Source organism: Diplotaxodon limnothrissa, linkage group LG18, assembly GCF_057381915.1.
Source record: "Diplotaxodon limnothrissa isolate DT_005_m linkage group LG18, D_limnothrissa_male_GT1.1, whole genome shotgun sequence".
In the NCBI taxonomy this organism is placed as follows: domain Eukaryota; kingdom Metazoa; phylum Chordata; class Actinopteri; order Cichliformes; family Cichlidae; genus Diplotaxodon; species Diplotaxodon limnothrissa.
The window spans coordinates 33,016,572-33,031,479 of NC_140613.1; the positions used below are offsets into that span (position 1 = coordinate 33,016,572).

Sequence of the window (14,908 nt, forward strand, 5' to 3'; positions counted from 1 at the left end):
ATAACACTCATGTATGTACGTGCATGGTACCTGAGATCAAGGTTATGTATTTGTTACCTCTTGCCATATTTAGCTTAAATACGAGAGAGTCATAAGACCAGTAGGGTCGGAGGTTTCCCTCAGCAGGGTGGGGGGATAAAATGTACATGTACTGTGTAAATCCGGTCCTGCCCTTTTCATGACTGAACTGACATGACTGAATGAATTTCAGAGGACAGTTTTAGCCATTATAATCTTAATGATGTTTTTCCATGTTGGCGAGAATACAGTTGGTATTGTAATTGTGATCGGCAAACGCACGAGAGAGTAATAAGAGATTCTTTCGGGAAGGTGGAGTGTCGCTAAAAACCTACGGTCCACGCGGTGGCGTTCCTGTGACGGGTAATTAACGTTTATTCAGCAAGTCTGAGGTGTGGCAGGGAGTGTAAAGACTGGGGGGAGAGGTTCTTATCGGAGGAAAGATAAATGCTCGGGGCTGTGTAAAGGGATTGTAAAGTGGTTTGTGAAACGGAGGGACGAAGCATCCTCCTCCTCTCTCTCCGCTCTCGCACGCTGCTGCAGTCAGCCACAGCGGGCTCAGCAGCTCCCGTCATTTTTCTCGGCTCTCTCCCGAGCGGCCGACTGCATTCCAGCAACACCGAGGCCACTTTTTCATCTGAAGATCGACCTTGCTGTCTAGTCGACCGTTCTCCTATTGGATTACTGAAAGCCAGGCTTTTTCATTTGTATGGTGTGGTCTGTGTACAACATGTTTAAAACGTTCTAATAAGGCTTTGGACTGGAGATCCGTGAGTAGGCTATGGATGTAGGCGGATAAGATGGAGAAGGGCAGATAAATGACGGAGAGGACAAATTAAATCTCCGCGTGTCTTCGTGGGCTCGGTGTGGATGGTTCTCAATTTTTCATAAGCAGAAAAAGGAAAGCATCGTTACAGCAATCGGTTATCTCCTGGAAACAGAGAGAAGCTGAAATCCAGGCAGCCTCCGACACTTTCGGTACCTTAGACGGTGGAAAGAGCCTGAAGCCTGATTCAGTCACCAATCTCAACCTTCTATTCAACTCCAGCAACTTTAAAGCTGCTTTCTGCCAATGAATTGTCCCCCCGGTTTACCAGCTGCATTTAATAAGTTTGATGGAGATCGTTGTACCTGTGGACAGAGTACTTTATAAAAGCGTTGAAGCTGCGTGTTTACAAGTTCTGTTCCAAACACAAGCGATGATAGGTTTCCTAGTTTTAATGTAACGGGAGAAGAGCTTGATGACAGTCATCTGCGTTGATTTGAATTGTTTGTCGGTTGCAAAAAGCTTACGATCACATTAAAATTATGTAAATAACACAGAATTGCAAATGGGCTCTCTTCTCTCAGGAACACCAGCGTGTGCTCATTCATAGAATTTCATTCTTCACGAGCCACACGCAATACCACCTTGCTCCCTCCAAGCCGAAAAGTGTATAGAAGGAATACACTGACTCCAAGCTTCGCTCAACCTTCAGCATCCCCCAGCTATGAAAAGGCTTTGCCAAAACCTCCCCCGTAGGCCGGTCTCCCGCTACTCTCTGACCTTTATCCTTACTGTTCTATCCTGCTCCTGCCCGGCTCTAGGCAAGAAGAAGCTCTACATTGGAGCCCTGTTTCCCATGAGTGGAGGCTGGCCTGGTGGACAAGCCTGCCTCCCCGCTGCTCAGATGGCCCTGGACTTGGTGAATAATAGGACAGACATCCTGCCTGACTATGAGCTGGAGCTGATACATTATGACAGTATGGTAAGTACAGACGAAGGCTTACCCTAATTTCTTTCCAGCTTTAACTGCATGTGTGCAAATGTTGATCAGATCTAGTAGGACTTCTCATATAAGTCAGCACCTGCTGCAACACAACAAAGGCTACAAGGGCACAACACAAAAAAACGAAACAAAAAAACTAACACTAGAATTTCTGTTTCTTTTGAATGGTGTTAAGGAGCGTAGCCTGATATGGCTATATTAATATTTTTAAGGCAACTTTAATGAGACGTGTAGGTGTAAACTAATAGCTTTACTAAACATTGCTGAATTTGCATTCAATAATGTTTTACAAAGCAGTTATTAAAAATAATATTTGACTTTCTAGGTTAAAATACTCCCTTCACTGGTAAAAATGGCTGAACACATCTGGACAAAAATTAATTAATTGACACAGACCCGCAGAGCTGATGATTAAAATTCTTTAACAATGAGCCACAATCATTTATAACTAGAGGTGGAAGGCTAATCATATAGCATGGGACCCAAATTATTTATTATTGGCGAACCAACATTTCTAACGGCACTCTTTTTTCAACAACAAAAGTTTGTGTCAAAAGTTTTTACTTTTATCACTCTATTACTGTCTCTGTCGATCCAGAAAGAATAAATAATAAATCTATTAATCGACATTTAACAGTGGCAGTAGTCATGGGATGAAAGTGTGCAGAAAATGCTAAACTTATGACTTTTGTGGAAGGACCATTAATCACCAAATTAAAGGCATAGATTGTCTCCCCTCCACATATCAGATATCTCTGCACCCCTCAGACACATTTCCAGGATCATGTTATGCCATCAGAAGAATAAGTGGCAGTCTTTTCTGTATGTTTTTAAAATGCAGCATTCAGGCCATAAAATGGGTCGCAGCCCAAGAGATATGCTCTACCTACTGTATAGTGATGTGAAAACTGCATCTGTGTTTGTTTGCAAAAGAACAGCAGCTATACAGCCTGCACATGTTCAAACAGCACCACACTCTGTGCTAATGGCTCTGTGTGTGCTCACTGTGGAAACTCATCTATTTCTGTCTGCATTCAATCTGCAACTTGAATGTTACAAAAGCAACATGGTATCATGAATTCAAATGTTTTCCATGCAGTAAAATAGCAATAACATTTTTATACAAATTGGAGATGGTTCTGGAGATGGCTGACTTGAGACTGAACCCATATATATGGTCACATTTTTCATCAAAGTGAACAACAATATGAAAACATCTCAGGAGGCTCATAATCTAGAATTTTGTACTTGAATAAACCTGGAAAAGGTTACAGAGTCTCAGATTAGATGGTGACAGTCACATTTTCCACAACTGACAATACAAGTTTCTGTTCGCCATAGATGTGGCCGACAGCTAAGAGGATTCCAAAACCACAACACCGAATGCTCAGTGAGGCATAAGACAAGCCTAGAATAACTTCTAAGGGCTTAAAGAAATCACTGTCAGTGAAAGCTTGTTCTTGCCCTTGATCTTTTTAGGTGTTTGATTTCTTTTTATAGACAAATGGATAATAACAGCTTTGTGTTTCAGTTAAAGATTTGGTATACAGGCATTGACTCTAGCAATTTTTTTGTCAGCACCAGCTAAAACAGGCTGAAGTCTATGAGAACTGCTCTATGGATGATGACTTCCTTATATTACATGAATGGAATAACTGAAGACACAAGATCACCCATTAAAATAAAAGTTCATCTTGTTTTGGCAGTTGTCCTGCACAATGTGCTGCAGGCAAAACCAATAAGAAGCATTCATTTTGCGTCAAATGCACTGCATGAACAGTCTGCATACACCATGTGTTCAGTGCAGCTGGACTTTAGAGTTAGCGAAAGTGACTGTCACAAGAATATAAACATGGTTAACTGCAGACGGGCAGCTTTTTCCGACAGGAAAACAGGCAGTGCGTCTGCTTCTTCCGGCACATTTTTTCTGGCACAACTGATCGAGACTTGCAATTTAGCGTTATTATAATTTTGTATTTTATAGTTAATTTATATTTTAATTTTATTTGTTAGTTTCAGTTAGTTTCCAGAATGTAAACACACACACACACACACACACACACACACACACACACACACACACATATAAACAGTTAAATTTAATGTGACAAGTGTATTCTTTTTTTCCCCAAGAAGCATCACTGTGATTGGTTCAAGCTGCTCTGCATTGGATCTCTACTTCAAAATCCAGGAGTGGTGGTAGTGGGGGTGTAGGTTGGCGTGACAACAGTAACCACGACAACTGCAGTTCAAACAAACACAGATTTGGCTACAAGAATAAGGCAAGATCATGCACCTTGTATGATGACACAACAGGAGCAGATGGACGGATGCATGATGTAAACCTGTTGTGGTGAGAAAACCATATTTAGCACACTTAGCCAAATGTAACAAGCACTAGCTTGGTCACTCATCAATCACAGATGACTAAACCTATTCCACTGCTGTGCCAGGCCAACTGCACATTACACTAAGCATGCTCTGATGGATCTCCCACAGATCATAGTCCGGAACCACACAAAGAGATCTGTGAGAGATCAGAAAAAATGGCTGAATCATCTGTTGCAGTGGGTCTCTCATTTTACTGACCTCTTAAAGCACTTTGAAGCCACATTTAACCATCCATTCTATAAAATTAGGTCCATGAGAGAGAGGGATGGGGGCTGTTTCCAATTTTGCCTCTGTTTACCTGCACAGTGAATTTAATCTCAAATGAAAAGATGCAAATGAAGGGTAGATTTTGAGTTTCAACTGAACATTTGGCTGAATCTGAGCAGAAAGTATAGCTTTGTATAGTTTACAATTCATTCTACTGCTTTTATCAGCAATCACATCATCGATAAACACTACTGACCTTGTTCCAGTGGCTGCCACACACATACGATAACACTATGTTTCACAGATGATGCAGTATCCTTTGAGTCATGAACTATTCATTTCCTTTTCAATACTTTTGTTCCCTCATAATTCTTCTACAAGTTCATCTTAGTTTCTTTCCAAAATGTTGTTTTCCAAAATCGTGCAGGCTTTTTTTTGGGTAAAATCTAGGCAAAGTGTAAAAAACCAAATATAAACTGTGTTGTTGTCCAAATACTTAGATACCAAATTGTATATTTAAATACGAGAGAGTAATAAGAGATTCTTTTGGGAAGGTGAAGTGTCGCTAAAAACCTACGGTCCACGCGGTGGCGTTCTTGTGACGGGTAATTAACGTTTATTCAGCAAGTCTGAGGTGTGGCAGGGAGTGTAAAGACTGGGGGGAGAGGTTCTTATCGGAGGAAAGACAAATGCTCGGGGCTGTGTAAAGGGATCATTAGTTAGTAATAACTAATGATTAAATGCAGAGAAGTATATAGACGCATAGTGAGGGGAAAAGGTGAGTGAAGAAGAAATACTCAGCAGCCTACAACTACTGCAGCTTACGTAAGGGAGGATTCAGGGTCACCTGGTCCAGCCCTAACTATATGCTTTAGCAAAAAGGAAAGTTTTAAGCCTAATCTTAAAAGTAGAGATAGTGTCTGTCTCCTGAATCCAAACTGGAAGCTGGTTCCACAGAAGAGGGGCCTGAAAACTGAAGGCTCTGCCCTCCATTCTACCTTTAAATACTCTAAGAAACCACAAGTAAGCCTGCAGTGTGAGAGCGAAGTGCTCTAATGGGGTGATATGAGACTGATTATTCAAGACCTTGTACGTGAGGAGCAGAATTTTAAATTCAATTCTAGATTTAACAGGAAGCCAGTGAGCAGAAGCCAGTATAGGAGAACTCTGCTCTACAAATGTAGTGTGTTCGTGGACTTTTAAAAAATGCATTTAATGTCTTTTTCTTTTCCTTGACGTTCTCTGTCTTCCTGACTTTCAGATTTTACAAATTAAGCCCTGTTTTCAACAATACAACAAAACACACACTTTACTAGTGTGGACAAGCACTGTTCTTCCTCCGTGTAGGAGTAGAACTTGCAGTTTCCCAGGGAGATGGGAACAGGTTGTGGAAACAGTGGAGGGGTGAGATGGGGACTAATTAGTGTATTAATAGTTGTATATAATTTTTTCCCCATAAGTGACACTCAGTCTATGCTACTGAATACAAAGTAATTCTATAGTGAAACCTCAAAGGCCTTAGTTTAACTGACTTAACTTCTTTGAATAATAATGTCTTAAAGCATGCTCAATTGTCCAAGTAAGGAAATCCAAAAAAGTTGATTATGGTCATCGTAAACCCTACATCTGTGTGTAGGGTTTACGATGACTTCTTCACTCAGCTGACTGCAAGTTTTTCCAACCTTATAATCAGAACATTGCATAATGAATGAAACTAGAACCACTGATGAACAATCGACTGTGAAGTCAGTTCCTTGATCATTAATATGCAAATTGTCATGACAATCCATGGTCATGTTCGTGAGTTGTGCTAGTGTCAGTCATTATGCAAATGTACTGTTTATGTGGTTGGTGAAACGTGCATTCAGCTGAGACTGAAGAAGTAATGAATGAGTAATGAATTGTTTCTCACACTGAAAATGTTACTTCCAGATGAACAGAATCAACTTTTGGGGATTTTGAATTGAAGTTTTTTCCTCCTAAACTCATTTACTTACCCAAAGGAGTGATGAGCTCATGCCATGGTGACTCCTCTTAGAATATTAGACTGAATTTAATCAAAATTACACACACTGATCACCTAATGGATTTTTCGCCAAATTTTCCTCAAGGTCAAGGTCATATTTGTTGTTATTAGATTCTCATTAGTTTGTGCAATACAACCACATCACTTTCTTCACTACATGACACATTACAATAAACTGTGAATAATGATGGATTGTGAACTGGATGAGCTACTGATTAAGCTTAGTTCAAGGCTGTTAACTAACTATTTTTTTTGTGAGATTATATTTTCCCTTTGCTGTTTCTGAAATTATGACTGAAACTCTGCTTTCATTTTGCAGTTTAAGAAGCCTACCTAACTCGGTCTTAGGTAGTAACTCGTATAACTCGTTTGTCTTCATTATTTAAGACATTTAAACAAATTTCAAAAAATGGAAAAAAAATTTGAGGTAAGCAATCAAGTGGTTACAGTGGGATCAGCAGCAAACCATCAGTCCTGTCTAACCGAAAGTAATAGAATGTCTATTTATGTCTTTTCAGTAAATAGACTTCATTGATGAAAACAAGAGTTTCACACTAACATGGATTAGTGTGCTACTTTAACTTTGGTGTTTTAACAAGTCTGGTTTAGTCTACTTCTAAACCAGTGAGCTAAAATCAGTCTTATTAAATTTGATAATTACCACACTGTGATACTACAACCCTTAGACAGCAATAGATTACATGTATGAATACCCCCTTTTTAAAACATCAAGATTAGGTTGACCCAAACAGTTAGTCAGGTCAAACAGTTTCAGTTACATACACATTAACTAATGATGGGTGATAACAAATCTGGTAATTATTATTAAATTTGATGAAAGCTTTTTATAACAGATACATTTAAATGTGGACCAATATGAAATACTGTAAATCTCCTCACAAGTTTTGCTAGCTTCCCTTGTCAGTGCCCTGCTTCAAACACAGCTCTCTGTTCATAAAGTGAGGAAATAATGTTTTTGATCCCTGATGAATCTGCGTGGAACTACTGTGGAGGTAAGCATGGACGACACAGAGCTCTCAGTTCTCACTCCTTCTTTATTCCTCTCCAACATCAACTGAACACATCGTGCCACAAAACACAGCAGCACACTTCCTCAACACTGGGTGTGAGTGGAGCCCTCTAGTGGTCCACCACACAAGGCCCCCCCAAACACCCAGCAGAACTAGTCCAGGACCAAGGGTTTTAAGCAAATGGCCGGAACGGCTGAACGGTGACAAAGGGAAACCCAGCCCGGGAGCGAAGCTGGCACTGGCAGTCAGAAAAAGCTGCAGACAGCTCAGGCTCCGTTGGTTGTGGGGCGCTCCTGGGGGAAAAAAACAGAATCCATCAGCCCGGTGGCAGGTGGGCGGCCACGGCGAGGGGCCTGGGCCGGGACCACCTGATCATCTTGCAGAACATGTGCAGGCTTAAGTCTGTCAACAGAGACAACCTCCTGCCGAAAGTCCAAAATGAAATGTTTTTTAAGAACCCTGTATGGCCCGTCATATGGTGGACGCAGCGGAGTCCTATGGGCATCATGCCTGACGAAAATGAAACGAGCAGAGTCCAATGACCTCGGAACAAAAGTGTCAGGCAGGCAGTGGTGCACAGGGCCAAGAACAGGAAATGAGTCCCTTGGGGGGCGAAAAGGCAGCACAGAGGTATCGAAACACGGGGGGCTCTCGGGTAAGAATTCCCCGGGACCCGGAGGAGCTGGCTGAGGACCAGTTCAGCCGGGGAAACCCCGAGGTCTTCTTTAACCGCGCTACGCAATCCCTTTTTTTTTTTTTTTTTTTGCCTGTCCCGTTTGGCTCTTTTGCCATCAGAATTGTTGTCTAAAGGCAAAGAAAGATGCCCAACGGATATACTTTACCAAATTGACCATCCCAGCCTTGCCGTAATGGTCCATTTGATTCACCTTTTATTGTTTATTTTATTTTCACTTACTGAATACAGGACAGACTTGACTGGAGGAAAGAAGGGGAGAAAGAAAGAGGGAAAGAGAAACAGCTGAGAAGAGGGACGGGGGAGAAGGGCAAAAAACAAAAACCAACAGAACGGGCAGCAAAAAAAAAGAAAGAAAGAAAAGAAAATGCATCTATCGATCACCTGGATCACCTGCTGAGAAAGAAAAAAGAAAGCAAGCAGAAGAGAACAAGAGTAATAGAATAAACAACATCACAATGATATATGGGAATATGACAGTAAATACTAAATATTAAACATTATTGTGCAGCACATAAGATCAACAGAACACAGTGTGCTTTGAGGTAGAAGCCAAAAAGGGTGTAGTTTGTGGGTGTGATCACCCGTGTGTACACCTGTGAGCATGGACGCGCTTGTTTTTTGTTTTTTTAAAAGGTTCCTTCATGTAATGATCTGCTAGAGGGTGTGGGGGGGCCACAGCCCCGTCCTCCAGGGCATGAAGCAGGTATGGAGGAGATCAAAACTCCAGACATCCAGAGGCCCCCAGAACACAAGAGACCAAGGAAGACCAACAGAGGGGCAGCCGCGCCACTGTCCCAGAAAGAGCTGAGGAGAGTCCCAGATGAGGGTTCACTCAGCAGCCGCGGAGCAGAAGCCAGGGGGAATTGCAGTGACGCACCCGTGAGCTCCGCCGGCAGCCAGCCGTGCCTGAGTGACCGAGCCCCAGGCCAAGAGGCCGGGGGCACCCCTCCTCCGAAGTGGACCGAGCGAGCCCCAGGCTCCAGGCCCCGATGAGCGGCCGCCAAGGAATGAGCCGGTGTGTACCTGGACGCCCATCCCCGGACACAAAGAACCACCAACGCACCGATGTCTGAGGGAGTCCGCCACTGGCAGGGGAAGTGGTGGTAGGGGGAGATAGGCCTCCAAACCTTGGAGGGCCTGAGATGTCCCCAGAGAGGTGGCGCCTGACACCCAACCTGACATATAGACACAGACATACAGGCACACACATATACAAACATCCATTCCCACCCTCATGCTCTCATATGCACTTACTCCACACTTAACCAACGTGGAGACAGACATAAAGAGACGCTGTACACACGATCACACTCCCCAAGCGTACTCTACAAACCGGGTCTAGGTACCCTTGCCCCTGGAGGGGGAACTGCACCCAGACCCAGGTGGTGTTACCCTTTTCCCTGCGGTGGGGGGAGGCAGCAGCAGCAGGGAGGCCCCACACTCCAGACCGCAGTCGGACGGCCAACTCCTCCTCCTAGCCCCCCCGCTCCAGCAGGTCGCAGAGAACGGGGGTGAGAGAAGACTCCAAACCTCCCTCCACCCGCTCATTGTAGTGTTGATGCATGTGTGTTCTAAGGTGCATTTAAAACCCAGGAGGGCATGGAGCTACCTGCCAGAGAGCAGCAGGTAAGCGCATGGTCCCTCCTGCTAGCCCTCAATGTCTACATGTATTTAACCTTGAGAGGTGGGCAACGACGCCAGGGGTGGGGTGTACACCCTGATGGTACTTTGGATTCCGTGTATCGTGCCCACCCCCAAGATCCTATATGTATGTGTAATGAGAGTGTGAGTAATGTGAATGTCTAAGTTGTGGGATAAGATTGAGGCAGAGGCAGCCAGAAGGGGACGGGGGGGGGGGGGGGGGGGGGGGTCTCCTCTGCACCCTGGTGACATACCCCTACTCCAAGGTCCTGCATGTGTGTGTGGTTGTGGTGGAGCGGGAAGAGGGAGGCAGCTGGAGATGGGGAGGGAAGGAAGGGAGGGGCAGGTGACCCCTCCCTGGGGCCAGCTCCCCCGCTGACCCCAGTAGGCACCCCCATACTCCGCGACCCGCCAGGGAAAGGGGGCCCAGGCCCATCCAGACTGGGGCCCAGTGCAGCAGCGCCGCCCGGCCCCACAGAGCCCGGGACAGTCCACCCAACCCCACCACAGAGAAAACTGCACCCACCCCACCATCCACTCATCTTCCAGACTACATAAGACAATAAACACCCAGGCTGAGATCTTCCTCCACCTCTCCTGTATCTCCCCCTCCTGCAAAGAAGTCCCGAGGAGAGGAAAGCTCCTGCAAGATGTGACAATCTCCCCCACCAGTTGAAGAGCCCCCCAGGTGGCTCGATGCACCGGTGGCACCCTGCTCCAGGGGTGGGCCCCCATGCACCCACCCGCCCACAACCCCGGCAACACACCAACCAGGACCCAAGCCCCCGAGGCCCGGCCCGGGCCCCAGCCCAGAGACGGAGCGCCCCCAGAACCTCACGCCCATCCCGGACCCACCCAGGGGCAGACAGGCTACCAGGTCAGTAACCCACGTCCGTCAGCACAGACCCTCCCCTAGCCCCGCTGCACGCAGCCGCGAGGAAACAGTCACCTGAGAGCCAACAGAGCCCCTAACCGGACATGACCGCTACCCCGGGTTGAGCCCCCCAAGGAAGATGCCTCCGGGAAACCCCCCGACGCCCTAAGCCTGTCCCTACCCCCACACCAATCACAACAGTGAAGGTGGGACCAAACTATGACCCCCCACCCCCACTAGGTGATGGAGCTGATCAAAGGAGCCCAGAGCAATTGATCTGATGTGGTGGCAGAGGCTGTATCAAGACTAATGTAATCTAATAGATAATTTCTATATTGGTTAGAATTAAGATTATTTTTATTTTTCCAGTTCATGAGGACTGTTTTCTTGGCTATGCATAGGGCAGTGAAAACCATATGGGCTATATTCTTTTCTGAAGTGACATTATCTAAGCTGCCCAACAAACACACTAAGGGGGAAGTTGGAATGTTACATTTCAGACACTTCGATAAGTCTTCACATATCTCGCGCCAAAACTTCTGAACTGGTGGACAGAACCAAAGAGCGTGGATATAATTGTCCGGTGAATTGGTTTGGCAGTGTGAGCAGTTGTTGGTAGACGTAAAGCCCATCTTGAACATCCGATGACCTGTATAGTGTATAGCTCCTTGGCGTAGTATTATTCTTGTGCATTAGTGTTAAAGATACAGGACCATGATCGCTGAAAGCTAGAGGGTGAATCTCAGTGTCTGAAATGTCGTTCAGCAGTGAGCTGCTGACCAAAAAATAATCCAGACGAGAGTAGGAGTGATGGACATGTGAGAAAAAAGTATATTCCTTACTGGTGGGGCTACGCAATCCCAGCAAAACCCACGGAAGACGGTCGACCCAGTCGCCACCAGTTAAGGAAGCCCGGAGCGTGGCCTTGAGTGACCGGTGAAACCGCTTGCACATCCCGTTAGCTTGTGGGTGGCATGCTGTGCTGCGGTGGACCTTGACCCCCAGGCCATCAGCCATGGCAGACCAAAGCTCAGAAACAAACTGGGGGCCCCTGTCCGAGGTAATGTCAGCAGGGGGACCGAAACACAAAACCCACGTTGACAAAAATGCTCTGGCCACCGTCATCGCTGTCGTGGACGCAAGGGGTACCGCCTTGAAACCCGCTGTTCCAACACGGCACCCACCGCCACGTCGGACGCGTCAGTGGTCAACGCGATCTCCGCCGACGGAAACGGGTGGGCCAGCAGGGCCGACGCGGGAAAACCGAAACGGCCTGGACTCTGTCGGGCAACGGAACCACACCTTCAGCAGAAATGCGGTGCCCGAGGAAATCCAGAACAGGCAACCCGAACTGGCACTTGGAAGGGTTGATGATCAGGCTGTGAGCTGCCAAACGCTGGTCATCAACCCATCAACGCGGCGAGATTGGCAGAAAAATCCTGATTGTGGGGGATGGAGTAACGGTCATTCTCTGTGGCAATTTAAACGGCGGAAATCTCCGCATGGCCACCACCGACCGTCCGATTTGGGCAACATGTGAAGCGGAGAAGCCCATGCGCTGTTCGAGCGCTGTACAATGCCAAGGCGCTCCATCCATCCATCCATCCATCCTCATCCGCTTTGTCCGGGGCCGGGTCGCGGGGGCAGCAGCCTAAGCAAAGAGGCCCAGACCTCCCTCTCCCCAGCCACCTCCTCCAGCTTATCCGGGGGAACACCAAGGCGTTCCCAGGCCAGCCGAGAGATATAATCACTCCAGCGTGTCCTGGGTCTGCCCCGGGGCCTCCTCCGGGTGGGACATGCCTGGAACACCTCACCCAGGAGGCGCCCAGGGGGCATCCCTGTCAGATGCCCGAACCACCTCAGCTGGCTCCTTTCGATGTGGAGCAGCAGCTGCTCTACTCTGAGCCCCTCCCGGATGGCCGAACTTCTCACCCTATCTCTAAGGCAGAGGCCAGCCACCCTTCGGAGGAAGCTCATTTCTGCCGCTTGTATCCGCGATCTCGTTCTTTCGGTCACTACCCACAGCTCGTTGCCATAGGTGAGGGTAGGGACGTAGACCGACCGGTAAATTGAGAGCTTCGCTTTTACACTCAGCTCCCTCTTCACCACGACGGACCGGTGCAGCGTCCGCATTACTGCAGCTGCAGCCCCAATCCGTCTGTCGATCTCCGGCTCCCTTCTCCCATCACTCGCGAACAAGACCCCGAGATACTTGAACTCCTCCACTTGGGGCAGGAACTCATCCCCGACCCGGAGTGGGCACTCCACCCTTTTCCGGCTGAGAACCATGGCCTCAGATTTGGAGGTGCTGATCCTCATTCCCGCTGCTTCACACTCGGCTGCGAACCGTTCCAGTGCGAGCTGGAGGCCCTCACCCGATGAAGCCAACAGAACCACATCATCTGCAAAAATCAGAGATGAGATTCTGAGGCCACCAAAGCGAAAGCCCTCCGCCACTTGGCTGCGCCTAGAAAGCCTGTCCATAAAAATTATGAACAGAACCGGTGACAAAGGGCAGCCCTGGCGGAGCCCATCACTCACCGGGAACGAGTCCGACTTATTGCCGGCAATGCGAACCAAGCTCTTGAAACGGTTGTATAGGGATCGAATGGCCCGTAGCAATGGGCCAGACACCCCATATTCCCGCAACACCTCCCACAGGACATCCCGAGGGACACGGTCGAATGCCTTCTCCAAGTCCACAAAACACATGTAGACTGGTTGGGCAAACTCCCATGCACCCTCAAGTATCCTCGAGAGGATAAAGAGCTGGTCCAGTGTTCCGCGACCAGGACGGAAACCGCATTGTTCCTCCTGTATCCGAGGTTCGACTAACGGACGAACTCTCCTTTCCAGCACCCTGGCATAGACTTTCCCAGGGAGGCTGAGGAGTGTGATCCCCCTGTAGTTGGAACACACCCTCCGGTCCCCTTTCTTAAAGATGGGGACCACCACCCCGGTCTGCCAGTCCACGGGTACTGCCCCTGATCTCCACGCAACATTGCAGAGGCGTGTCAACCAGGACAGCCCTACAACGTCCAGAGCCTTCAGGAACTCGGGGCGGACCTCATCAACACCAGGGGCTCTGCCACCAAGGAGTTGTTTAACTGCCTCAGTGACCTCGCCCCCGGAAATTGGCGGGTCATTCCCCTCATCCCCAGACTCTGCTTCCTCCTCGGAAGACGTGTCAGTGGGATTAAGGAGGTCCTCGAAGTATTCCTTCCACCGCCTGACAATTTTCTCAGTCGACGTCAGCAGCGCTCCGCCAGCACTATACACAGTGCAGGTAGAGCACCGCTTTCCCCTCCTGAGACGCCTGACGGTTTGCCAGAATCTCTTCGAGGCAGTCCGAAAGTCTTTTTCCATGGCCTCTCCGAACTCCTCCCACACCCGAGTTTTTGCTTCAGCCACTGCCTGAGCCGCATTCCGCTTGGCCTGTCGATACCTGTCGGCTGCCTCCGGAGTCCCACAGGCTAACCAAGCCCAATAGGACTCCTTCTTCAGCCTAGTGGCTCCCTTCACCTCTGGTGTCCACCATTTGGTTCGGGGATTACCACCACGGCAGGCACCAACCACCTTGCGGCCGCAGCTCAATGCAGCAGCTTCGGCAATGGAGACGCTGAACATGGTCCATTCGGACTCAATGTCCCCAGTCTCCCTCGGAATGCTGTTGAAGCTCTGCCGGAGGTGTGCGTTGAAGATCTCGCGGACTGGGGCCTCTGCTAGACGTTCCCAGCACACCCTCACTACGCGTTTAGGTGCACCAGGTCTGTCCAGCGTCTTCCCCCGCCACCTGATCCAACTCACCACCAGGTGGTGATCAGTTGACAGCTCAGCCCCTCTCTTTACCCGAGTGTCCAGAACATATGGTCGCAGGTCTGCTGATACGATTACAAAATCAATCATCGACCTACGGCCTAGAGCGTCCTGGTGCCACGTGCACTTATGGACACTCTTATGTTCGAACAGGGTGTTCGTTATGGCCAAACTGTGATTAGCACAGAAGTCCAATAACAGAGCACCGCTCGGGTTCAGATCAGGGAGGCTGTTCCTCCCAATCACGCCCCTCCAGGTCTCGCTGTCGTTACCCACGTGAGCATTGAAGTCTCCCAGCAGGACAACAGAGTCTCCAGGTGGAGCACCCTCCAGCACCCCCCCCCCCCAGGGACTCTAAGAAGGCTGGGTACTCTGAACTGCCACTCGGCGCATAAGCGCAGATGACAGTCAGGACCCGTTCCCCGACCCTAAGGCGCA

The 14,908-nt window shown here is 48.0% G+C and overlaps 1 protein-coding gene across 2 annotated transcripts in view; it reads left to right on the forward strand.

Annotated features, from left to right (window-relative positions):
• The first annotated feature begins 1,508 nt into the window (after positions 1–1,508).
• Positions 1,509–14,908, forward strand: part of gabbr1b (gamma-aminobutyric acid (GABA) B receptor, 1b) — a 115,444-nt gene continuing 102,044 nt past the window's right edge. For both annotated transcript variants that reach the window (XM_085378101.1, XM_085378100.1), the window contains exon 1: positions 1,509–1,766. In XM_085378101.1, coding sequence (XP_085234227.1) covers positions 1,509–1,766 — 258 coding nt within the window. The remainder of the gene's footprint in view (positions 1,767–14,908) is intronic.